At 33.5% G+C, this 26116-nt stretch overlaps 5 protein-coding genes and 1 long non-coding RNA gene across 7 annotated transcripts; 3 read left to right on the top strand and 3 right to left on the bottom strand.

Moving 5' to 3' along the window:
* Positions 1-3044: 3044 nt before the first annotated feature.
* Positions 3045-4808, bottom strand: LOC120260257 (agamous-like MADS-box protein AGL104). Its single transcript, XM_039267701.1, has 10 exons — positions 4624-4808; positions 4475-4528; positions 4356-4374; positions 4209-4270; positions 4078-4105; positions 3947-4008; positions 3745-3844; positions 3604-3660; positions 3359-3492; positions 3045-3246 (listed from the first exon to the last, which is right to left on the bottom strand). Exons 1-10 carry the CDS (start codon positions 4806-4808, stop codon positions 3045-3047), a joined length of 903 nt encoding a protein of 300 aa, XP_039123635.1.
* Positions 4809-6198: 1390 nt separating this feature from the next.
* LOC120261199 (heavy metal-associated isoprenylated plant protein 23-like) lies at positions 6199-6735 on the bottom strand. Its single transcript, XM_039268982.1, has 2 exons — positions 6585-6735; positions 6199-6500 (listed from the first exon to the last, which is right to left on the bottom strand). Exons 1-2 carry the CDS (start codon positions 6733-6735, stop codon positions 6199-6201), a joined length of 453 nt encoding a protein of 150 aa, XP_039124916.1.
* Positions 6736-7799: 1064 nt separating this feature from the next.
* Positions 7800-12723, bottom strand: LOC120261197 (aspartic proteinase-like protein 1). Its single transcript, XM_039268980.1, has 10 exons — positions 12190-12723; positions 10975-11110; positions 10286-10518; positions 9938-10165; positions 9125-9263; positions 8976-9046; positions 8806-8905; positions 8500-8563; positions 8335-8406; positions 7800-8128 (listed from the first exon to the last, which is right to left on the bottom strand). Exons 1-10 carry the CDS (start codon positions 12519-12521, stop codon positions 7887-7889), a joined length of 1617 nt encoding a protein of 538 aa, XP_039124914.1. The 5' UTR covers positions 12522-12723; the 3' UTR covers positions 7800-7886.
* Positions 12724-13956: 1233 nt separating this feature from the next.
* LOC120261198 (NADH dehydrogenase [ubiquinone] iron-sulfur protein 7, mitochondrial) lies at positions 13957-15870 on the top strand. The gene is made up of 2 exons (XM_039268981.1): positions 13957-14442; positions 15409-15870. The coding sequence occupies exons 1-2, from the start codon at positions 14048-14050 to the stop codon at positions 15641-15643; spliced, it is 630 nt and encodes a 209-aa protein (XP_039124915.1). The 5' UTR covers positions 13957-14047; the 3' UTR covers positions 15644-15870.
* A 1018-nt stretch (positions 15871-16888) lies between these two features.
* LOC120262519 lies at positions 16889-18101 on the top strand. Its single transcript, XR_005536791.1, has 3 exons — positions 16889-17126; positions 17457-17812; positions 17927-18101. It is a non-coding gene; the product is annotated as an uncharacterized LOC120262519 (long non-coding RNA).
* A 3093-nt stretch (positions 18102-21194) lies between these two features.
* Positions 21195-24537, top strand: LOC120262296 (membrane-anchored ubiquitin-fold protein 3-like). 2 transcript variants are annotated; one of them, XM_039270389.1, is made up of 4 exons: positions 21195-21374; positions 21536-21681; positions 23064-23234; positions 24061-24537. In XM_039270389.1, exons 2-4 carry the CDS (start codon positions 21552-21554, stop codon positions 24114-24116), a joined length of 357 nt encoding a protein of 118 aa, XP_039126323.1. In that variant the 5' UTR covers positions 21195-21374; positions 21536-21551; the 3' UTR covers positions 24117-24537. The 2 variants fall into 2 exon arrangements, with proteins under 2 accessions (XP_039126323.1, XP_039126322.1); XM_039270388.1 differs by having other exon boundaries at positions 21196-21394.
* The last annotated feature ends 1579 nt before the right edge of the window (positions 24538-26116 follow it).

The raw sequence follows: 26116 nt of genomic DNA on the forward strand, positions 1-26116 counted from the left end.
GTAATTTAAATATATATATTTACTTTAATAGTTTTGAAAGGAATTTTCCTCGAAGAATCAAATTGGCTCCCACGTCCCATATTCGGTACTAAATAGAAGACAAATACTAAAATAGATTGCAACAAAAACTTCATCATGATGATCCCATGGCTTCATAAAATTTTATGGCATTGAGACATACTTATATATTATTTTTACATAGAAGTTCTTAAATAACATCTTAAATATGTAATTATTATTTTGTTTTCCTTCTATTGATGGTTTTTAAATGTGCAATTATTATGTTCTTCCTGTATATATGTGCTATTAATGGATATTAAATAACCTGACTTATTACATATATTTATTGGGCTCAAAATTTAAATATGTTAATCTATTAAATCCATTTAGGAATCTCATCTATTAAAAGTATATATGGAAAGACAATAATAATTAAGAACAAAAAAGTTGATATAGAATAAAATTGTATATGGATAAACATTAATATAATTTCTTAATAACCTAATTAATCAAAATAATCAATATTTGCTCATGTCCACAAAAACTCTCTATCTTGTTGTGTCTACGACTAAAGTAGGAATTAATATTTCATATTAGTGATCAAAGGTATTTTTACGGAGAAAATAGTTGCCTGATTCCGTGACTTGCTAAACAATTATGGTCACTAATTTTAATTATTCACAATAAAATTATTCATGGTTATCAAAAACATATATTTTCATCTGTACATCATTTTTGCCAAAAGTCTCTTGACCTATTTGCACTGGATCTTTTAACTCGAGTCTTTGTGAAAGGTGATGGCGCAGGCTCATTGAGATTGCCATATATATATATATATATATATAAACATCATTTTTTTTTTAAACTTTACTTTCCTTCTCTTATAATTTAGCGTGTATTATTTTGAAACTAAGTGTTTTATCAATTTAACAATTTGTTCAGCCAGTTAATTAGCTTAATTTTAATATATTATTTTTATTTTTGAACACGACGCGCTTTTATAGTGATTGGTTTAATTAATGGATTGGCATATTAAATTTAGAAATTCTTATAAATTAGTTTCTCATAAGTTATGCTACAACATATATAGAATGTTTTAGGTTCATTTGCTTTCCAACCTTACGCATAATATTTGTTCCACTTTAAGTAATTAGAGCAATCTGTGTCTGTGTGTGTGTTCTAATGTATGTTTATTCCTACTTTATTCCTATGTTGTTTGTATGAGTGCCACAAAGAGTTTTATGAGGATTTTAACACCCATAATAAGACAGACAGGCAATGAAGATTCTTTATTAAAATAATGAAGCGATATTTTGGAAAATCTTTATGAAATAATATGTTTTTTTAATTAAAGCAATTTTTTCTTTTTGAATAAAATTAAAGCAAAATTTCATTCCTATATATATTTCATCTTATTGGTCCTTTTGTCCAAGAAAAAAAAACAATGCACTTCTAGTGTTTCTCATGAAGCATTCACGACAACATTAACCCATTAAAAAAATAAAAATCTAACGCATAAGTGGACGTGGGTTTAAGTGGGAGCAAAAGTAAAGGGGTATGACAATGCATTGTAATTATTTTAATATTTGGATGTAAAAGATGAAAATGTTAGATTATCATCAGTATCATTAATGATAAGATGAATAAATGCCTAGACACATCACTTATTTCAGGCATATTAATATTTCATTAACATTTATAACATTCAAATCCACTTACACTTTAAAAAAAAAACCATCTAATTTTAATTGTCATGATTATAAATTTTGATGTGGGATATTCATAATAAAATCTTTGTTTCTGCCATTTTCTAATTAGACAAATTAGATGACAACTTTTCTCACGCCAAGTGAGTGGCTAAATGATTAATTTATTCTCACAACATTAGTTAAAGTAATAATTTGTTAATTTTATCAGATATATATAATTTATTTATTAATAAAATCCACCAACACTAACAAAAAAATCATCTAGATTTGCCATGATTATAATGGGGATGTAGGATAATATTATCTAATAAAATCTCAGTCTTTATTTATTATTCAAATTCATTTACACCAAAAAATCATCTAAATTTAACTGTCATGAATATAATTAATTGTAATGGAGAATATGGTATGATAAAATCTCGGTCTTCTATGATTAATCAAATCCATATGAACACTAACAGAAAAATCATCTATATATGCTTGTCATGATTATAAATGATGATGCAGGATATGGTATAATAAAATATATTCTAAGTATGGTATATATATGTGAGATCCCACCATCTTCAAATTTTTGCTTAGAGGATATAAGCACTGTAAACATCTTACATGTCCAAAAACAAAGTTATTTCTTAATGTTTGGACGTACAATTCATTAATGTATATATTAATGAGACTAATTTCTATTTTACAAAGGTATATTAGTAATTATAAATCACTCTTTCACTAGCTTCCTTGCTAAATTTCTATGTACATCTCTCCACACAAACAATACAAGGTCTCAAATCTTTGGTTCTGTCTCCTTCAAACCATAAGGATTAAGAGAGTGCACTTTAGATACACACACACATACATATAATACATACACACAAGCATAAAATTAAAAAAAAAAAAACATAAAATAAATATGAATATTTTCACTTGTTTATTTCTCGCAATATATATATAATCCATCAACCACCATTAACTTGTGATCCTGAATTACCCTCATATGTTGTCGTGCACGTGCCATCTGTCTCTCCTTGCACGTGTGAGTAACTTGTTGTATGTTCAACTTGTTCATGTGGTACTATAGTTGGCAAATCAGCTGTCGCCATGTGTTGCTAGTAACATCATCAAGTAAGATTTTAGAGTGACAAAAGATATTATTCTCATACATAAGTTTAAGTTGTTTAACCCCATAGAAATGCATATTTTACATCCCCATGGTCCATGGAGGCATATATATGACTCGATGGTGAAAATAACTAATTACTTAAAAAGCTATTTTTTACCACTATATTTTTATTTGGTAAAATGAGTTAGGGTAATGTAGTATATGACATCCGAAATAAGTTAAAGGCTTAGAATTACTTGGAGTAAAGGGAAGGGGTTATTGGCTGCAATGAGGTTGGAGAGGAGTTCTGTTGACGTGTATGCTTGGTGCCATGCTGGGAGGTTGTTGTCACTTTGGTTGCTTATATGGCACCCTCCCATTTGAGGGTCCATTTGAAGGCTTGTGCCTTGTGAGATTTGGTGGGCATACATTCCATGATCTCTATAATTAGATAAAAAAAGAAAACCATATATATATATATATATATATACATTACTCACAGCACATGCATTTATTTAAAAACAAAATAATAATAGATCTTGGGTTTCATTACCTGAGAGGAATGAGAGATTCTGATCCTACAAATATATGCTGATTAGGGTTTGTTGCATTCTCAGGGACCCAGTGAACCATTTCATTCCCAAATGTGGCTTGCATGTGATCTTCTTGGTGTGGTTGTAAATACATCTGCATGGCATTCAACATAAACACAAAAAATTAGGATAAATCATACCGATCAATCTACTAATCTATTTTTCATTTTTTTCCAATATATATATATATATATATATATCTTACTTGCATGCCTGTGTTCGAAGTATCGTAAGACGAAAGATGATCGCCGAGCAAATATTTCTGTGATAATTTGAAGAGTAATAAGTTTCATTTGGTGTATAAAATTCACTAAATTTATTATATGAGGAAAAAAAAAACCAAGACCTTTCTATCTGTGATTCTTGTCAATGCCTCCGTGAGAAACTTCTCACATGATTCTAGCTCACTCATGGATGTTGCACTCATAGGATCTGGCTCAAAATATCTGAAAATTTTCAGAAAAATAAATAAAAAAGATTTCTTTGCGCTTTTGATAATTAACATCCATGTATGAAAAAATGGTACAAATTAAAATGAAGATTAAAACCTTAATCTCTCTTCAGAAATCTGAAGCTGGTGTTGAAACCTAGTAATCTCTTGATGAAGCTCCTACAAACAGGCTTTTCAATTAATCTTATGAAACAAGGAAAAAGTAGAACAGCAATGTTTACTAATTACCTCCAGATTAGGGTTGGCATTCCCAGAGCTGTATCTCATACAAAATAAATAAATCAATACAAAAGTTTATCTCATGAGATCATTGATGAAAACAGAAGAAAAAAACAAGAGCAATTTTATAGATGACAAACTTGGAAATTTGTGTGGCTATATCAGTCTCACACTTGAGTTTCTTCAGCATCCTGCTCAAATACTGCAAAAATGAATCCAATTCATTGTAATTCTCATGAGGAAAAATTATTCAAATATAAAGAACAACAACATTGGCTATTACTCACATCTCTATTTTGAATAACCCTGCATGAAAAGAAAATGCACATAAAATCAATCAATCAATAAATCGAAGGTACGTACATTTAATTAATCGAAGATTTAAAAAAGAAGTATATATGTGTACCCTCCACGGTCATGCTCAGGGAGATGAATAAAACGAGCAAGAACATCTTCAATCCTAAGGATGAAAAGGACAAAGACCTGAAAAGGAGTTGCATTGAAGAAGAAGATGAAGATGTAATGGTGGTAGAGTTGTGGGGGGAGGGAATGCACCTGCGGTGGCCGGAGAAGTGGCTGAGACGGCCGGAAGGGGAGAACATGATAAGAGCAATATCAATGTCACAGAGGACAGACAGTTCATAGGCTTTCTTAATGAGGCCATTGCGCCGTTTGGAGAAGGTCACTTGCCTGTTTGTGTTGTTTTCTATCCTTTTTATTTGAAGCTTAACTCTTCCCATTATAATTATCTATTGATTTATAACTGCATTAATCTATAAGATGATGTTGATGATGATGATGATGAATTACTTGAGAGAGAGAGAGAGAGAGAGGTTATGAGGAGAAGAGAAGAATGAATGAATGAAGGAGAGGGAATGTAGAGGAGAAGATGAATGAATGAAGGATGATTGAATGAAGGAGAGGGAATGTAGAGGAGAGGAATGCTTGAGTGTAGACACGCTAATGTCTCATGCATGCATGTAAATGCTGTTTGATATGTATTATTACGTGGAGAATATGGAGGAGATCGGGTTAATTACAACCAAGCTGAGAAGTTGTTGGATGGTCGTTTTGTCCGACAGCTATTGCTTTAGGATTAGTGTTTTTTGCTTTAAGATTGAGCAGGTATTTTTACATTTGAATCCCTTGATGATTAAATATTTATGCATTAACTTGTGCATGTAATAAGTTATTATATCATCATTGTAATATTATCAAGTACAGAGAAAAGTTCAAAGTAATCCAAAAATATTATTAATAAATATTACGGTCTACTGTTGACAGAGATTAAGCGTGGAACAAATACATTAAATCGTCCAACACTTGTTGTGCAATTTTATATACACCTATAAATAATATAATGGATAGACAACACAGGGACATAAGCATTTAAACAAAAACAAAATAAAGACACCAAAGAATTATTAAGTTTTAAGAATTTTTCTTCACCTTAAAAACAAATATCTTATTTTACTTTAATGAGATTAGGAAAGAAAACAAAAATTCTTCTCTTCATCTTTTTTCACTCTTTCTTTTCTCTCTATATGGAGAAATTCATTTTTCATCTCTATCTTTTTCATACATGACATCCAACAAATATAACTTTATAGAGAAATTTTGACCATTGGATTAAATTATGATGCAGTTTAACTTTCATCCCAACAATCAAACCATGTTCTAAGTGATATCAAGCCAATATTTAACATCTACCACTTTAAGCTATTTTTTTTAAAATAAACATACATGTGTTGATAATATAATTAAATCAAAGTGCAACAATGAAAACAAAATCATAGTGGGAAGGAAAGACGAACAAGTGGATTCAGATACAACACTATTCTAAGAAAGGCCATCACTAAATTACACCATAGAAGGTGAAGTTTTTAATTGTCTTTCCATCCCCAATTATCACATTAAGATACATAGAAATACGCTTTATATTGCTCACCGTCAATGAACTAGGGGGGAAAAAAAATCGAGCACAAACAAAAATTATTAAAACACACAGATTTATAGATATAATTACTAGAGATTTGAATATTCATTCTGAACAATTTTCAGAAAATCAAACATGGAAATTTAGAATTACATCACCTCCAAATTTCACCAGCCAAACACAACAATGATTAATTACATTACAGAACAAGCATTAGGGTTGTCATCACTAAACAAGTTAGTTAACTGTTCCTCCGGTTTAGTGACCTGAAGTGATGATGCATTGACAACCTCCACATTCCTCACAAAACCAGGTGGTGCCTTCTTGTCATAAGACTGAACAGTGTAAGGATGTGCCACTAAATTATAGGGCACATAAGGCCACATCTCAGCCTTCTTTCCAATGGATATAACCTTCTTCAACACCCTGCTTGGCTCCACAAATCCAATTACTGTCACCTTCTGTTGTTTTCTATCAACTTCAACTGATTTAACTCCTACAAACACAATAATATAATACATTTCCATTTGGAAGGTCTACTTATTAAGATTATATAAGAATAATAAAGTTTCATGTATACCTTTCATGGAGAAGAGGACCTTCTTGATTTTGAGCTCACATCCATCACAGTCCATCCTGACCTTCAACTCAACAGTGTTGAGATGTTTCCTCATTTTGGTTTTGTGTCCACTGCCAAACATGGAAGAGAAGTAGTCAAAGGTGCCTCCCATGATTAGAGTGTGGGGAAAGAGAAGATGAAGGGATCGGAGAACTTAATTTCAAACAAGCCACTCTGGTTAATTTATTGAACCAACCTGACCCTCTTTTTTTTTTTATTGAGGGGCATTTGCATATGTATCATCCATCCCTCTATAAAAGTAGAAAATTATGCATATGCCCAATATTGTTAAAGAAAAGGTTATATATTTCTTCTCACAATGAAATTTAAATTTTTGGATATATAAAAGTATTTACAGGGGTGTGCATATAATTTTTTATAGGAAGAAGGAAAGGTAGAAGAGGAAAGGGGGCACTTTTTTAGGAAAGCCCAAAAGGGTCCTAGGAAGCAATGTCCTTCTCATGTTTTTGTTGGGACTCTGCCCTTCAAATTAAAAAATGGCTTTGTGTGCATGAGTGGAGAAATTAAAAATCCTTGGAGTTGCAAGAAAGCTTTTGGAAATTGGAACAGTGGCAGGACTCATGACTCTTTGCTCTATTCTTCATGGTAGAAAAGAAAAGGTAGTGTGGTCCTTGTATAAAACTGGTTTGGGTCTCCATGTAACTTTCCTTTTGCCACCTTTGAGGTTATTGGGAAGTCCATGTTGGATTTTGAAGCAAGTAAAAATACATCAGTTGTTCCATTGTGTTTGCTGATTGTGATTAATAGTTGATTGTTTTTTGTTTAGGAGTAAATGGATGAACTCACTTATGATCATTTCCAAAACAAATTGAAACAATATAATTATATTCAAATAAAAAAAATTTAGCTTGATTTTAGAGGCTTATAACAATCTTGTCAAACTAATTACGTAAAGCCCAATGAATGGAGTCGTCTTGAATACATTATGGAATGTGCATGCTTCAATCGGTCAGGTGCGAATTATCGGTGGGAATTTTGATCTGCCAACCAAAACCATCACAAGATCAGTATGCGAAAAGAGTCTAAAGGAATGAATCCTGGCTGCATACCTGAGAAGAACTAAGCTTCTGAGCATTGAGTTAAGTTCCAACATATCGACGAGAAGGATCTGTGAACAAGTTATTAACAAATCTCACACAAAATATTGAATGCCAAGCACAAACAAACCCATTTAAAGGAAACCCTTTAGATTAAAACACTGAGATTTACATTATTGCTGAGAGACTAGTTTATCAGAGACTTTCAACCGATAGAAAAGATGGAAACCCCAGTTATTACAAGCAACAACAAGAGAAGGCAGGGCGAAAGAGAGTTGGATGTAGCAGCTGAGTTATTGGTAGGAGCCCGGACAGCAACAGCTGGTGAAACGGCTGTACCATTGGGTGAAGCCAACTGCTGATCAGATGGCAAGGGATTCTCAGGCCGGTTGTGTGACCCTGCTGGGGGAGTTAGCGGTACAGTCCTGCTGTTGTTAAGATCATTGCCTGGGTAATTGAATACAGATTCAAATGATAAAGAAAGTTGTTAGTGAACAATTCAATTCTTTTTGTCCTAATTGCAGTATGCCAAGCGGCAGATACATGAAGAAGATAAGCAGTAATCGACGTGTTAGAAAAATAAGTTAATAGATATCAAGAAAGGTGATGGAGTCGTATCATTCAACATAGAGAACAAGGAAATGAAGTCTTACAATCAGAATGTGACCATCCTAGTTTTAAATTTTCTCTGTCAAAGACCATTTTGTATCCCTTCATGAAATTCTCTGGACGGGAAATGTAAAAGCTGAGTAAATAATTGACATGATACTAGACAATAAGGTATGAAAGTTGTGACAAAGGGTTTCCAGAATACTCACGCCCAATGGTTCCCAGAGTTTCCCCAGATGACTGCACAGCTAAACACACTGCCACAAGCCCTCCCTGTGTGAAATATTAGGATAAATTCAAGACGGAAAGATAGGTGTGAATGTGACTAATTGTATTTCAGCAAGTCATGCCAACTACCAAACAACAAAATTTCACTTATGGCATGAAATTTGGCAGAAGATTGAAAGCCTTAGAAAATTATAGTTTTGGTAGAGATAGTTGATCCTGTGTAACTATGCCTACTAATGATAATTTGGTAGAATATATTGTTAAGCAACAACTACAGAACAACTCACCTCCTTACTATATAGCGGGAAAAGCGGGTAGGTGACTTCAAAGCTCTTGTTGGCGGCAAACGACAGTATCACAGATGGTACCTTAGGCATCTCCAGTAGGCTGTGGCAGCAGCAATTAGAAACCAAGAGAGATGTTGAACACACTGGGGTTGTTCATTATAAAGGCTTACCTGGCTTTGTAACAGTACTCCCAAGGAGGTGCATCCTGCTCAAGTCTTGGGGCCTTAACTTGTTTGTCAAACTTCAAGTTTTAATAAGAAACAGGTTTAAGGTCGAATAAAGAAAGAAAAATGTATATCCTCCAAGGAAACAAAGATACCTCCTGACTAACACTCTTATAAACATCAGAAGGAAGAAATGTGAATGATGATCCACTGTCGACTAATGCTTGAAAACCACTCTTTCCAAGACAGTGAGCACCAATGCAAAAGCTCTCCACCTCAACAATGTATGTGACACTGTACCAGAAGGCCAAATTATGTTAGTTTCTGTAAGTTAACTTTTTGGAATTTGATAGAATCAGATAGGGTTTAAATTTTTCTTACAAGGATCAACAATTAAACATAATGCAAACATTTTTAAGCTCAAACATCTAAAGGAAAAATAAGTGAGATTGTGTTGATGGCCCTATAATCTAGGAATCTCACTACATGGTTACCTTTGAGAAATCAAAATGGATGAAGTCCAAAGTATCAGAGCATATTTATTCCTGTGATACACAAAGTGCAGAATACAAAAAAATTCCCACAACTTAGAACCTCCCACTAGAGTTCTAATTATTGTTGGATTATGCCTACTAGTGGATTAGAATGAGGGATAGTGAATTCACATGTTATTAGCTGATTATTATTCTACATTTTTCTGATAGTTATTAACAAATTAATGCAGATATAGTTCGTACAAAGTTATACAAAAGTTTGGACATGATAAATAGAGTTGAAGACTGGGTGGCATTACCAAGCATAAGACATGAAAAGCATGATTCGCATGCATATAACAATAGCAAATAGATTGAAAAAACAACAACAAACTTTGGCACATAATAAGAATAGCATCATCGTTACAGATGGTACAAGCTTAAGCCAATTGCTGCAAAAAAAAGCTTAAGTCACTATCTTTCTGGTTAACTTACTATTTTCCACTCAAAGGAACAAATGGAGTTGACTTTTGTTTGGCAACCCCTTGGTCTCCAAATAGAATTCTCCCAGAATCATCTTCTCTAAAGCACATTGAAAACGAATTGCACACTAATCCAGCCTTTGCAAGGATGCTAGGGAGAGATATCTCTCCTAACCCCAATCCAAGAAGACCATCAGGAGCTATGCCATCCAAATATCCACCACTTTGATTCCTACCACAACTGAATTTGAGAGTGGAGGAAATCCGTGAGTACCAAATTAGAGAAAAGGAAAAGAATTGAGCAAGCAGCAAGCAGCAAGCATAAGTTGAACTAATAAATTCTAGTGATATTATAGCCCACCCTATGATCACTTCTGCCTGGACTGCCGTTTTGTCTGTAGCAGTGGCCAAATACAGTTTATCTTTAACCAGCACCCCCGAACTGGCTGTGTTCTCTGAATAGTAATCAATGGTGTAAGGGCATGGCTCATTTGGATTTTCGCAGTTGGGACCAGAAGCACATAATTTATGGTTGCAAGAAAGATTCTTGCTGGTTCTTGATTCTGCAGGGCTATATATCCCAAGATCTTTAACCTGCATAATAGATGCTCCACATATGATGGAGCACCTGCCAATCAATCATCTGAAATAAGTGCAAAACATGCGTCCAAATTTTAGCTGTATAGCCAGTGTTTCTATTTAAAAAGTGAGACTTTGTAATACCTCCAATGGCTTTATTCAGTTCTATTTTAAATTTCAGGTGACATCAAAATCAATAACCTCATACACAAGTAACTTGTCTGCATTACAACTACCTCCCTATAAGGTAACTTAGAAGTTTAACACTGTATCAGAATCCAATAATAGAGTAATGAAACTGCAAGCCTTTTTTGGACAGCTAGTATTTCTTAGACAAAATAACAATTAGAAGATATATGATAATTGAAAACATAAACTGCATGCATGAAATATAAATTAGGGGAAAAATTATAGTTAAAATAAATAATGTTCTCCTAACACCAAAAATCATAAAAGGTATGGTTGGCTTACCAAACTACCCTGATATCCAGATAAAGGAGCACACTGTATGCAATCGCATGGTACCCACAACAGATCACTCCCCGCATCTAGAGCAACAAGAAAAGAAACTTTGGGTGTCCCCAAGTCGATCCATGTGTAATGCAGCCTGCAGTATGTCACCAAAAAAAAAGAAAAAAAGAAGATTTAATACTTGCTTATGCAAAAAAGATACCCTACCATAACTTAACAAACTAGCATCATTTAAAATCTTTACATAAGTAATTATCTGACAAGATACAAACTCTTCACTTTCAGCAATTCCCAATTTAATTTCAACAGAAGTGGACGGGAATTAAATTGGGCTCGTTTCAAAATTGAATATGTAAAATATTTTCTTTTGATTGACGGCATACTCAAATCTAATACATCTCTTAGGTTGTGAATAATGCCATAGAAGTCAACAGGTTTCTTATTTTGTGACAGCCATTCATCAGAATCCACAAAGGCGACAACTCACAGTTTATATCTAAAAGGATTCTTCAATACAAGTCCATCATTTAAGCTATCTAAAATGGATATTGATAACAGAAAATTTGCACACATTGTCTTAGTGTAGTCCTAAGGTGAGGCTTCAGTTTAAGCATGACATGGACAATAAACGACATATAAAGAGGATACATTGTAGAGGAAAGCATGTAGATAGTCAACAAAACAAACCGAATACGACAAAAGTATATAAAGAATAATTTGCAAGCCAAAGAAAAATTCTAACGAGTCATGCTTGGCTCAACTCATGATTCTAACCATATTCCTGCAATTACAAAATGAGACTTCTAGCAAACCAAAGAAGAAGCTTTCAGCTATTACTGAAATAGCAGAAACAATTTCCCTCAAGCTCTCTTTCGCATTCTTAGGCAATGCAGGTTTCAACAGTTACTGAAAATGGAACCTGTGGATGCAACACATCATCTATCACCTTACTACACTATCACAACAATGCAGCTTCAACAATGGCCACATTCAAAGCCTAGGAATACTCAAACATATAAAACATAAAAGATTTCCAAAAAAACCAATAAAAGAATAGAGCAATTGGGAGAAATCATTGATAAAAGAAGCTCTTTTTTTTTTTTCTTAATTTTTGCTATCAAATATCAAACGTTGCGTTCATTTTCAGGTATCTCATCCAAAAGATCTATTGCAAAAACACTTCAGATAAGCAGACATGAAAACATTAGAGCTCACCATCCGAAATCGTTCCCAAGCGACATCGTCTCGCTGCCCTCGGATGGGAACAACATCGAGAAGTTCGACCCACCAAACCGCCGGTTCCGCCGGGCGAGGTCACTCTTCACCAGAACTTCATAGAACTCCAAACTCCTCCTCGGTGGCGGCGCCTCTGTTCCCTTCACGGCCGCCACCGCCACCTCGTCGGAGAACCGATGAACCAACCTCGACGACAGCGTCAACGATTCCGACCCCCAAACGAAAAGCAACAACAAGAGAAACGAGGAGAAACCGAGAACGGACATCACGCTCAGAACCGAAGGCCGGGAGCTCGAACGGAGAACCATCATGGGTTCAATGAAGCGGCGACAATGGGGGAAGATGAGAGATCCAGTGATCGGGAGAGATTTGGAGATGAGAAATGGGAAATGGGAGTAGATCTAAGGAAGGAAGCGGTGTTCGGTGCCAGTACCAGTGACAAAGAGTGAGAAGCTTGCTTGCTAGCTTTTCAGCTTGCAAACCGGCGAAACGGGGATGCTTTTTAACATTTCAATCCTCATAATATTTCATATTTATTTCCCGAAAGGCTCTTGATAAGGGTTCCTATTTCCATTGTCTTTTTGTTTTGGAAAATTTTAATAAATATTTTTTAAATTTTTTGCCGTGTACTTTTCCAATGAATATCTGTTTTCTTTTTTTTAATGTTGATGCAATATTTCATTATTTTCTTTTAAATTTTGAGCCACGTGTCTTTTTAGAGAAGTGTTGAGTTTCATAATAGACAAATTTCTTCCACACGTAATATAAAAAAATTTGAATGCGAAAGCATTTACTTAAATGATTTAAATCTGTTGTTAATTTATCTATTTTGACATAACATTAAAAATTTTAACAAAAATCTATAAAAGTGTTTTAGAAATTGATTATCATAATATATATATATATATATTCTAGATTGAAAAAAAGTTTAAAAAAAAATTACAAATATCGAGATTTGTTGTTAACTCATTGAAAAAAATTGTAATAACGTCTGATAATTAAGATTTAAAAAAATTAAAATAATACAATGGCCATTAAAAGCAATATATTTAAAATTTATTGATTTTATATTTAAATTTACCTCAAAATATTCTCTTCTTTGTTTAGCATTTTTAATATTTCCTTTGTATATGTATAAATTTTAGTAATGTTTCTTAGATTTCTCACATCTTTATTTTATTGCAAATTATAGCTAACATACAATTTAATTTTATTTTAAAATAATAATTTTAATTTGTAATCATATTAATTTATTTATTCCTTAAGGGGTTTTTTTAGGAATATTATTTGTAAAATAATCAAAACCATTTATATGAAGGCCTTTAACATTATTATTTCAAATCAAACTTAAGAATTGTCCATAATACTTCTGATAATGCATAATTTAGATTAAAAATTAGAACTTAAAAAAATGGCATCTAAACTTAATACAATCATTTAATGGCTATACATTGACATTCTTTTTGTAGTTTGATTAAAAAAAAGGGAATGAATTTGATGTGATATATTCTTCATCTAAATTTTTGAAAAGTTTAATATTTTGATTCAAGGTTTTTTTTTTTAAATATTTGTATCGGCAATAAAAAAAAAAATATATATATATATATATATTATAATTTAAAAATGGAAACAAATAAGAAATAAATAAATAAATTTGAAGAGAAAATTCTAAAATTTTGGAAAAGGAAAATGTTTAAATGCCCCCATAAAAGTTTTGAAATTAGTTATGAGAACTCAATGATTTCTCAGGGACCATAATTAAAAACTTCGGCCCAACACCGCCTTCATTGTTCTTCTCTTCTTCGCTCATCGGTGATCCCGAGCTCGAGCTACATCGATGGCGCTCCTCCCGCGCACCGCCCGCCTCGCAGCGCTCTCCTCCCAGCGCTTGGCGGCGATCCCTGCGGCCCTCCCTTATTCATCCTCGACCTCGCCATCTCCGACGCCATACGCACGCCCAGCCCCGCCCGCCACCAGCTCCCCGGCAGGCCTCTCCAAGGCGGCGGAGTACGTGATCTCGAAGGTGGACGACCTTCTTAATTGGGCTCGCCGCGGTTCCATCTGGCCGATGACCTTCGGCCTCGCCTGCTGCGCTGTGGAGATGATGCACACCGGAGCTGCGCGGTATGATTTTGATCGATTTGGGGTTATATTCCGTCCTAGCCCTCGTCAATCGGATTGTATGATTGTTGCTGGAACTCTCACCAACAAGATGGCCCCCGCTCTGCGCAAGTAATGCTCAAAACCCTAATTTTTATGAGAAATTTCTAGCAATTGTTTTGGTTTCGATTGATTTAGCTTTGGATCTATTTTACATAGTAATTCCAATGACTTGTTCTTGCCATTATATCAAGGTTTCCTGTGTCAATTTGTATAAAACGTTAATTTGTGATCTTGATATTTGGCCGTCCAAATGTTACCTTTGGTTTTGTTGAATCACGAGTGACTTCTTAGAGCTCACTGTTTATATAATTGAAAGATCTAATAAAAATGTCTTTTTTCCCCTCCTGGCTGTTTATTTCTAGTGCTTTCATTTTGAGGGTATTCTCTCTGGCTTTAAGTAAGGTTTGTTCAAGTATTCTGTGTCAAATTTTTTCAAAATGGATGCCTTCCATGCCCTAAAAAAATTGCAAATTGTCTAGGCTGTGTTCTCTGCTATGTGGAAAGCAGTTGGCTGAAATTCCTTGATGTTCTATTCTTGCCTTTAGAGTTCTGGTATGCCAACTGCTCTGCAATATTGAATTTTGTTGTAATGTGATTTGCTTGCTTGTTTGTGTTTTAGTAGCACCATAGTCTAGGTTTGACCATGGAGGCTACAGGTTTTTATGAAAATGATTTGGATTTGCTTGAAAATTGTTATAGTGAAACTATATTTACCTGAGTCTTGGAAATGCTAAAGTTAGTATTAGGTTACCAGTTTTATGGTTCTTTTGATCTTGGGCAAAATCTTTTTGCTAAAACTGTTTACATGCATGATGTGCTTTGCTGGTTATATCTCAAGTTGTTGAACCACAATACTCAGATGACATATCTCTGCTCATATTAAAGTCTCCAGGCTTCTCACTCTTTTGAAATTATTTATATTTTTTGGAGGATGAATATAGTGTTCAGGGAAGGATTTTGTTCCGTAAATAAGTAAACTATTATAGACTGAAGGCTTTGTTGATTTACCATCTATGCTGCTTTGTTTTTTTGTAGAGTGTATGACCAAATGCCTGAACCCCGCTGGGTTATTTCCATGGGTAGTTGTGCAAACGGTGGTGGGTACTACCACTACTCATACTCTGTGGTTCGTGGTTGTGATCGGATTGTTCCAGTTGACATCTATGTCCCTGGATGTCCACCTACGGCTGAGGCATTACTCTATGGTGTTCTCCAGCTCCAGAAGAAGATTAATCGGCGCAAGGATTTCCTCCTATGGTGGACCAAGTGAAGCTTTGAATTAGTCTCCAGTGGCCAAATGATATCCTTATGTGTTTCTTTTGTCTTCTTCAACTAATAAGAGAGAACGTGTGTCTTTGTTATTTGTGTTGGTGCTTATCATGGCTAGTAAACCTGGTGTATTCCTGGAAATTTGTAATGATTATCAGATGAAAACAATGTTTCTGGAAATTTGTAATGACTATCTGATCAAACCAATGTTTCTCTTTACCTTGTTTATGCTTTGAAGTATGAATCTTGTTGATTTGTATTCTGAGAGGACAGATTTTCTGAAGCATCTCTTACATGTCTATGGACACAAACTCCTTGAAGGTTGCTGATCATTAGCGTTCAAGAGTCAAAACTTTTGTAAGTTTTGATTTCAACTTCTTTGCTCAATATTCATCATGTTGGCATCTTTATATGATGACAGTCAAATTGCAGCTTAAACATGTTCTGCTGGCTTTGTGCCAATCATCTTTTTTCAAAAAATAAGAATTTTTTTTTAATAGTTGTTCTGCAAAGTTCCAGTGGACTTGAAAAATAACTAAAGTAAAATGCTGTAGTTTTGATCGTTGTTACCATATTCTTAGACTCAACAAATATCACATAGATTTGGTTGGAGAGAATATTAAATTAGATATGTAATCCAGCAAGTCAACAAGTTAAGAATCCTGTTCCCAAGCCTTAGAATTTAGCAAGTGCCGTCTCAGGCCATTGTATTAACTGTTTGGAAGAATATCTTGCATTGTTAAGTTCATTACCCCAGAATCCTATTCCTTTCAAAATAAACAGCATTGTTCTTCATTCTAAATTGTTTGTTGTTTGTTGTTTGTTTATTCAGTATTATATAGGAGGCTGTATAATTTTCTATACAGCACAAATATCTACAGTAATCTTGACATTATCTCTTGCGTGTATGACGAACTATGAGAATTGTCTTGGATAAACACTCATGAATATAGTTCTTTATCTTCTTTCATTCCTCACTATCTTGAAGATTTAACATGTCAAAGTAACCTATAGTGGTAACTTTACTTGTCTCTTTTGTTCCTTTCTTGTGGTTGAGAGGAAACTGCTCAGAATCTTCTCTTGTTTTTTTCCATTTGATTATGTGCAATCTCAATTAGCATTTTGAGGAACGCATGATTGATTTTTCCAGTTATGCCTGATGAGATCTCTGTTGTTGAGAAGGTGACTCAACACTTTGTTAAAGCAACCTACTTTTATCTATATTGTCATAAACACTTCATTGGCTCTTTTTAACATGCAAATCATCGAATACCTTAGTGCTGAAGATTATGTGACAAAGTTTAGTGGTGTCAAGTGCCAATTCTCGTCATGTATTAAATTTAATCAGTAGAGAGTCTTGATTATTAATCAGTTTATTTCCCATACTGTTAGCATGGAATTAAAGGAGGCCATCATCTACACGAAATCTTAATGGTGCGATTTAACAGGACTATCTCCCCACCACATACTGCAGAATAAATAATGTAAGTGCAACTTCATTATCACTACTATTTAATGCATGATTGCACTGTTTGTAACCTTTTGTTGCAGTGGCTCTAACACCCTGAGAGATAACTTCAACCTGAAGAATCTTCTGGTTCATCTTTTAAGGGATGATTTGGCATCACTAAAGTTAACATATTGACCATGTCAGATTCTTTCCAGTTCTCATGACTGTTTTCATTTCTCACATTGATGCTCTACCTTTATAAATATATATATATATATATTAACCCATATAAATCCTATAGTCAATGTTTTTATATTGTGTTTTAATTTCCAGATAAACTGTTTGATAGACTCCGTTTCTGCAGATTCACATCAAAATACCAATTCAAGATTGAGGTTTGCAGGTTCTCACAACACATCTATGGCCACCTTTTTTTCATGTCTTCAAATGTGGCTTTGCTTTGATGGCTGTCTTGGCTTTCAGCAATTAAGTGACTGCAAACCTACCAGTGATGGTGATGCTGATACTGATGTTGATGTGATAATATGTGCCATAAAAAGGAATATGGCGCAAATTGAAAGGATTGAAGCTGTGGGGGCCTTGAATTATTGTGTCAATTCAGTATTTTAACTTCTAGCAATGTCTGGGAGTTGGAGTCCACAGCCATCAAGCAGTGAATGAATAAAAAGCTGTGAATGAAGAATGTTATGCCTCAATAATGTATGAATGCCAGCAAGAAATCATCTCTTGTTATATCTCTAATTGCTGAACTGCATCTTAATTCTCAGTCTCTGAACTAAATCTTTTATCTGAATGTTTAAAATCTCTTTTCAGGTTCTGAATATGATTGAACAAGTCTCTGCATCCATATCCAGGTTTTAGTATTCCAGGTCTTGTGATCAAATAAATTTGCATTCTTGATGGAAATTTTTGAAAAATTTCTTGTTCTTGATCTGTTGGCTCTGGGCAAAATGAAATTCACTCAGAATTGTACTGTTTGATTGCTGACATTGTGCTTGGTCTCAAATTCTTTTGTGAATTTTTTTTATGTAATTCAGCATATAATTGTTTAAGTAAAAAGACAAAGTATCATCTGCTTCTTGTCTTTTTCTTGCATGTTTGTTATGAAGATCATATGATAAAAAATAAAGTATTTGGTCATATCAACTTTCTTTTTGCCACTAAGAGTGGTGTTCTTATTCGTCATCATTAGATACTATAGCATTTAAAAGTTGGCATTTGGATTGAGTTTTATTTTTCATTTTTTATATATGTTTTAATGTTTTATTTTTAATTTTTTGACTGGATGGTTATACATTTGATAATAAACAGGCGAGAGCAACTTTAATGATCAATTAAATGAATTCCACATGATTGCTTTTGGTTACAATTAGGCCACTAAGTTCTTGACTTTGTCGATAACATTGTCGTTATTATTATATGAAGCCCATGCATGTGACTAAAATTTTAATATCATTTTGAAATAAGATTTGTCTGTATGATTTCATTTTGTTTTGCCTGTTATTTTTGTCTAAATACTTTACTTTTTTTTAAATATTTTTGTCTGAATGTATAAACATGACTAAAGTTTCACAAAAATATGTATATATTTATTATCTTTAAGAACAAATTCTCTGAAATTTATTTTGCTCATGTAACTTTATAAAAGCAGCAATTTAGGTTTATGATTGATTAGGCTTTTTGAGGGTTTTTAACTTTTTATACATTTATACCCTTTGTAGAATCATAAACTACATGTACACTTCTCCATAGGTTAGATTCAGGTAAATTTTTTTCATGTAGTTCTCGTGTTATCTTTGATTTTTCGTTTTAGTCGTTATGTTTTCGATTTGTTTTTGTCATTAGATATTAATTTGTTTTTCATCGATTAGGGACTGGGATTTTCAGCCCAAATTTAGATGACGTAACGGCCGAAAATGCCACGTCGTCATCTAAATTTGGCCGGAAAACCCCAAATGACCAACCGGTGAAAATAAATTAATATCTAATGACAAAAAAAAAACAAATTGAAACATAATGACCAAAATAGAAAGCAGTCATAACACAATGACCACATGAAAAATTTACCCGCTAGATTCTTGCAAAACAACGTTCAAATGGGTATATATATATATATATTAATATATAACAAAAAATGTGAGTATTCAATGAACATTTGAAACAGTAGAAAAAATTGAAATTGAGAATTTGCACTTTAAAACTGATCTTAATTTAAATTTAAATGTAAATTTTATTTTCAATTTTTCAAACCCGAACTAAAGTGGTGAAGACGTTGCCACTTCCACACCCACTTCACTCCTAACAAATACAATCTTGGAAGCATAGAAAAAGTTCATGACACTCAATCTATTTCCACGTAAATCTTGCTTACGTAATTACGTTTTTTATAAATCCATTTCATAGATTCTGAAAATTTTTCATTTAGCAAGCTAAGTTTGACCCACATGCTTTTATTTAGCAAAGTTGTTAGACCCAGACCGATCCAACCGGTTCAACCGAAAAACCAGGAACCGGCCATGTGACCGGTCTGGGCATTCCCCTTTGAATCGGGTGTAAAGAGACCTGGTGTTAATTTGATAACCTGGTTGAACCAACCGTGACTCGGCCAGTTTACCTATAAAATTATTGACCCTGCTGCATCTCTTGAAAGTGAGGGTGGTGGTGACTAGTGAGAGAGAGTGAGGAGTAGAGCAAAACGGCTGTGAAAAACAGAGGCCTGGCAGAAGAGAGAGAGAGAAAGAGGGGAGCAGCGTCGGCGAAAAGGATCATCCCAGCTCTGCCTTTGTGTGTAAGAGAGAGTGAGAGTGTGAGTGTGAGAGAATTTTTGTTTTTAAATTTTTGTAAATATCGAGAATTTTTGTTTTTAATTTTTTAGGATAGAGATCTTGGTACTTGACGAGGATTATAAGATTATTAGATTTTTTTTAAAATATTTATATTTTTAAAAATCAATATATATATAAAACTTAAATATTAAATTTAATTATATTTGAGATATTTTAAAAATAAAAGAAAGATATAAAATTAAAATTTATAATATCATATTTAACTAATTATTTTATTATTAAAATATAGTTTATATTATTTTTTTATCATAATTAATTATTATAATATATTTTTTTTAATATTTTATTATTGACCCGGTTCAATCCCAGTTTGACCCGGTCGAACCCATTGACCCCTGACCCCTTAGTTTGGCCGGGTTAATGCCCGGTCCGGGTCTAACAACCTTGTTATTTAGTGTTATATTTCGTTCTTAATTATTTAAAATAGTTTGTTTTATGTTTTTCTATACATATGATCTATCTTCGTATTTAGTGTGTAATAGACAATTAGTTTATTGTGCATTGCATTCGGTTTTGTTGGCGTAGGATCTTTTGTTTTTAATAAATGTAGTTTATTTTTTTTAAAAAAAAAACACAATTTTCACTTATAATCATTTTTTTCACTTAAAAAAAATAGTTAAATTTTATTTCTTCATTTTATTATATTAAATTATTTAAAAAAAATACTTTAATCTTTTTTACATCGGTAAGACATAAGTGTAATTTTTCATAATTTTCACTTAAGTTAAGGGTGAGAGTACATGATGATTGAGCTGGCTTTTTGTTGGTAAAGTTAGGCTCTACAAGAAAGTTTTCTTCTGTACATTTTCATGCAATAGCGTCTTAATTAAAATCAATGTCTTTTGTTAAAAAAATAAAAATAAAAATTACTAAATGAAAGAAATTTGAGGACTGCCGACGACCATTTGGTCTATTGGCATCGGATCCCTTGGATAGGGTGTTCGTTTTTAGTGTCAAACGTGACTCCCTGAATTTGATCCCCATCTCGGACAAGGTGAGGTCACGATTCGGTGGTGAGCTCACACTCCACGTGTTCGTCCCTGGATTTTGACGCTTGTTGCCTTTCTTAAAAAAAAAAAAAAGAAATATGAGGATTTGCTTGCGTTGCTTTGGGTTTTCAGTCTACGTATCCTTGTTGGAGTAAGTTTTCCAATTCCATATTCGTTAGCTCATAGAATATAAATATAAAAATACATAAATAAAAAATATATAAATCAGTTTTATATTTATGAATAAAGCTTTATATGCCAAGTGTGAGCGACACCAAGAAGGTGCCTTTTCCTTATTCCAGGGGAAAAAACAGCAAAGGAGTCCTCTCGGGTTGATTTTTATCAATTTTTGGAAATTTCACCTGCCAAGATCCATTCTTGACGGTTTTTACTCGATCTGCAACTGGAAAAATTCAATCCCAGCTGGTATTTTTGGAATGATATTTGTGAGTTTTGGTGGTTCGTTTGATTTGGGTTGCAAAACTTGCAGTTTTTTTCTTTTTTGGTTTGTGGTTTTGACTGGGATTGGATTGAGTTCTTTTTGGGCAAGAGATCATGAGATCTTAGGTGTTGTTGTCTTGTTGTAGTGGATTGGTTGTTGGAATGGCTGGAGAGGGTTGGATTGAGCTCAAGTTCAGGCTTTTTGATGGCACCGACATCGGTCCTAACAAGTATGATGCTTCTTCAACGGTTGCGTCTCTCAAGGAATCCATACTTGCTCGGTGGCCCCAAGGTGAGAGCTTTTTGGTTTTTGATTTATTTATCTAGTTGATTTTTATCTGCATGTATACTGAGATCTAATTTTGTTCTGATTCAACTCCTGTAGATCCATCCATGCATATGATTTTTGTTTTAACTGTCCTTCATTCTTGTTTCCTTACATTAAATGGTGAAATTTGAGTCAAAATTATGTATACTGGACCTTGATGAATTGCTTTTGAGTTGTCTGCTATATTTTCTATGATTTTTCTCATTAGCATTGGTATGGTGCTCACATAAGTTGCTTTGGTTTACGGATTGGTTGTGGGATGTTGACAATCTTAATGGTTCTGTGTTCCTCTTTTGTTATCATCCCAAGGATTATTGTAAGATCTCTTGATGTAGGTTTATCTTTCAAGACAATTGATAAAACATTTCTACTTCCGTTTCTATTTTTAAACTTTGTTGTGGGTTCTGGGTGGGAGTCTGCTAATGAGGAATTCTGATTCCATAAAACCTCTTCTTGCAACCCTTCTTAATATTGTTTTTTTTTTCTTTTTATAATTTCTTTTGTGGAAGGTGTTTATCTATTTTTTTAGTTTTGAAACTTTGCTGTGGTTTCTAAGTGTGAATCTGCTAATGAGGAAATCTGTTTCCATAAAACCCACTCCTTGCAACCCTCCTTAAGGCTCCTTTATTTTTATAGTTTCTTTTTTGTGGAAGATGTTTACTTTATGTTTATCATATACGTTTTCTCTTTATGGCTTGCTCTTTCTGTAAATTCTGTTTTGCCAGTCAACTAGGGTGTAGATCAAATTCTAAAAGATTTCTATTTATTTATTTCCATCAAACTCAGGCAATCCAGTCATGTCTTTCTAATAATGCTTGTCAATCTATACTCTATTTTCTTTTATTTGTTATTATACTCTGAATAGTTTTATTTGGCATCTATATTGATGTTGAGTAACTTGTAAATGTTATGAAATGCACTTAACATTAGTATAATTTACATAACCTAATTTGTGGCTATCCATTACATTATCGTATTCATAAGTTATCCTGCTAGTTCACTTGAGGATTTAAACTTTTTAATCACTATGTAGGAATCTTTAACATCGACAGTAGAATATAGGACATAGATTTTAGTGAGACACAACTAGTTGCTAAACTTATACAGTGGAAAATCATTGTATTATGAAGAAGGCTGTTTATACCAAAGCTCTCAATTTAACACCATTTGCTTCTTTGTATGCTTAATATGATTAGATAGTGCTTTGCTTTACTTTTGTTGTTTTCATTTCGACGATTATGTTTTGTCTATGCTTTTAGTACAGAAAGGAGGTTGCTGGTGATTTATGAATTTGGATAATGACAGGATTGTAATTGTACTTGACTTTTCAAATGTCTTACCTTTAGATAAAGAACTTGCTCCAAAAACAATAAATGATGTCAAGCTGATTAATGGGGGAAAAATACTGGAGAACAATAGGACGCTTGCTGAGTCTAGAGTAGCAGTTGGTGAACTTCCAGGTGGTGTAACCACTATGCATGTGGTTATTCGGCCTCCCCTACCTGATAAAAACAATGGTATTTTGTGGATCTATGTTCCAGCTTTTTGCTACTGCTAATGATTATAAACTACTCACCAATTAGGATGTTCTATATGCATAATGAAGCTTGAAAGTATAACTCTGATCAGGTTATTTACTGTGTTATCTCAGGCTGGAATTTCTCTGTTTCATTGGAGTTTGTTTTAACTGATATAACTATATATAACATCTTCCTACAGTTTATCAAATAAAAAAAAAAAAAAATTCTTACAGTTTAATGTGCAACCACCAGAGTCTTTGTACTTGAATTAGATTGGTATAGTTTTAGTCTGATGCCATTCCATTTTGGTATAGTTTTGAGCTGTTCCATCTACTCTGGCGTACTATGATTCATTAATTGTTAGAATTTCTTTTTGTTTTTTTAGAAATCAGTTATTTATTATTTATGATTCAACTAACTCCAACTGGATCAATGGTTTGACTTTGTTTTCAATAATACATCATCTCTATGCTCTTGAGTAAAATTTACAATTTTTAAAAGCTTATCTTTTTATAGAAATTGTTGATTTCTTATATTTACAATTCTCATCAACCTGCTCAGTACTAGTAATCTGTGGCTAGAACTGCTCTTAATATTACACCATCTTTATGAAAATCCTTCTTAATCAACCAAATAGGAATGCAGTATTTACTCTGTCATTTCTTCTTTTGTAAAATGCAGTGTTTAAATTAATCCTACTCTGGTCCGATTCTCCGGTCATTCACTCAGCCTCAGAGAATGATCTTTTAATCTAAATTTTTGTTGTTTTCTCTTCTAAAACTTCACTTCTAACAACTACTACTAATTCTTTCGGTTCTTGCAGAAAAACAATTGGTGAATGCTCCAAAGCAGAACAGATGTGTATGCAGTATACTGTGAATCTAATTTTTAGCTTGATCATATGTATTCATCAGCCACAGCAAGTTTATTTAAATGGCTGCAAAAATTATGTACACAAGTCTTTGCTGTTGCACGACGAGCTCCACAATGATGACTGGAGATCATTTTTTGGCACCCATTGTTTCTTCCTTCCAATGGTTGTCCTTCCTAGTTTGAATCTTTCGGTTTCTGAATGGTCAGTCTTCAAGCCAATCATGCAAGATGAATTGGAAAGGATACAACAGAAAAATGCAAGATGACTTTTCTTGTGGATTTTTATGTCGTTTGTTAGTTATTGTTGTTGTTGATGTGTTTGTAAATATTGTGAAGGTTTTGCCATGAACTAACTTCATGTTATGTTATTTATTGGTGTTATGTCACTTGGACAAATAATTCACATTTAACTCTCTCTCTCTCTCTCTCTCTGTGTGTCATAATTGTTATTGAACAAATTATCTAATGTAATATGTTAGTTCCGGAGGGGTAGGTGTGTGTAAAGTAAACACTCAATTTCATAAGAAATTAAAACACCCATATGCAAGAAAAAGAAGGCACACAAGTTGGTTACCCAGTTTGGCACAATTTTGTCGGGGGTTGGAAGGGTTTTATATTTTCACTGACTAAAAATGTCTTTTTTACACTTTTAACAATTACATACATGCCTTATATTTTAACTCACTCTAAGCTAAGAATTTTGTTTCAAGTTTTACCATTTATGGTTATAATTTAATTGTAATAAATAAAAATATATTACTAAAAAGTTATGTTTGATATGTATATATTTTAATATTCAAAGGGTTTTTTTTGTAATTTTAATATATTACTTTACCTTACCTTACCTTACCTTCAAACCAAGCACAACATGGTTCAAAAACCTTCATTTACTCTACTTTTGTCCCAAGCACGGTATGGTTTTCAACCTCATTTACCATACCTTACCATATCATACCATATTTTATAAAACCTTCCCAAACCTCTAAACAAGCAAAGTATAACTCTCATTGAAGGGTCTTTCTCAGTTGTGACTCATCCTAAATTTTCAAGCAGGATATCTTATATAAACACACCTAAGTCCTAATAGATCCTCCTATTTTAGACTTCTCCGCGGCTTCCTAACTTGGACACCTTCTAAAGTTAGATGTTGCAACACCCAGTTGCAACACTGCCTACTTTACTGAACATGACTGAGTTCTAGCCAGCTGCAACCGAACTTGCGACACCTTCAACCCTCCTGGTTCCTTCTGTTCGCTTCGTAGCAGGTGACTCATCCCGAGCTCCTCCTGCCTACAACCGCTTTTTTCCTCACGTCATTTTAGCAGGTCCTTCTCCCGAGGGTCGCGCCTACCAAGGAAAACGCAACTATCTCACCAAAGATGGTCACCGAAGATCTCCCGATCTTCTTTCCAAACTTGGTTTAAGTTTGGTCTTCCCATGTGATCTTCATTTGAATCATGGATATATTGTTACTAAACTTGATCTCGTCTCACCTAAGTTTAGCCTTCAATATCTTCAAGCATGATCTCCAATCATCCATGCTTGAATCTTCAAATCTTCAATCATATCTCAAGTAATCTTCAATCAATCTCCCATATATGATTTGTTTCCTTGAATAACTTCAACCATAATTAGCATTCTTACTATCTTTTACTCCATAATATCTTTTCTCAAAAAATAATTCCTCTTTTTTTAAAATAGATCTTTCATAAAAAGAGTTTTACCAAAGATATGATTTATCATCCCGGATCTTATCAAGGATAGATAAAATCACACCTAAGATAAAACTCACTCTTTTTTATGAGATCCTTTTACCTTGATATTCCTTCCAAAAATAGTTCTTTTCCAAATGATCTATTGAGAGGTAATTTTTTTAATTATAATCTCCATCATGATTCTCTAGATGCCACGTCATTGTCCTAGTCATTTCACCTTTTGCTACGTTATCTTCCTTTGTCATGTCATCTCTTGACTTGTCATATAATGCCAACTCAAGTCTTCAGACC

This window comes from Dioscorea cayenensis, chromosome 5, assembly GCF_009730915.1.
Source record: "Dioscorea cayenensis subsp. rotundata cultivar TDr96_F1 chromosome 5, TDr96_F1_v2_PseudoChromosome.rev07_lg8_w22 25.fasta, whole genome shotgun sequence".
NCBI classification, from domain to species: Eukaryota; Viridiplantae; Streptophyta; class Magnoliopsida; order Dioscoreales; family Dioscoreaceae; genus Dioscorea; species Dioscorea cayenensis.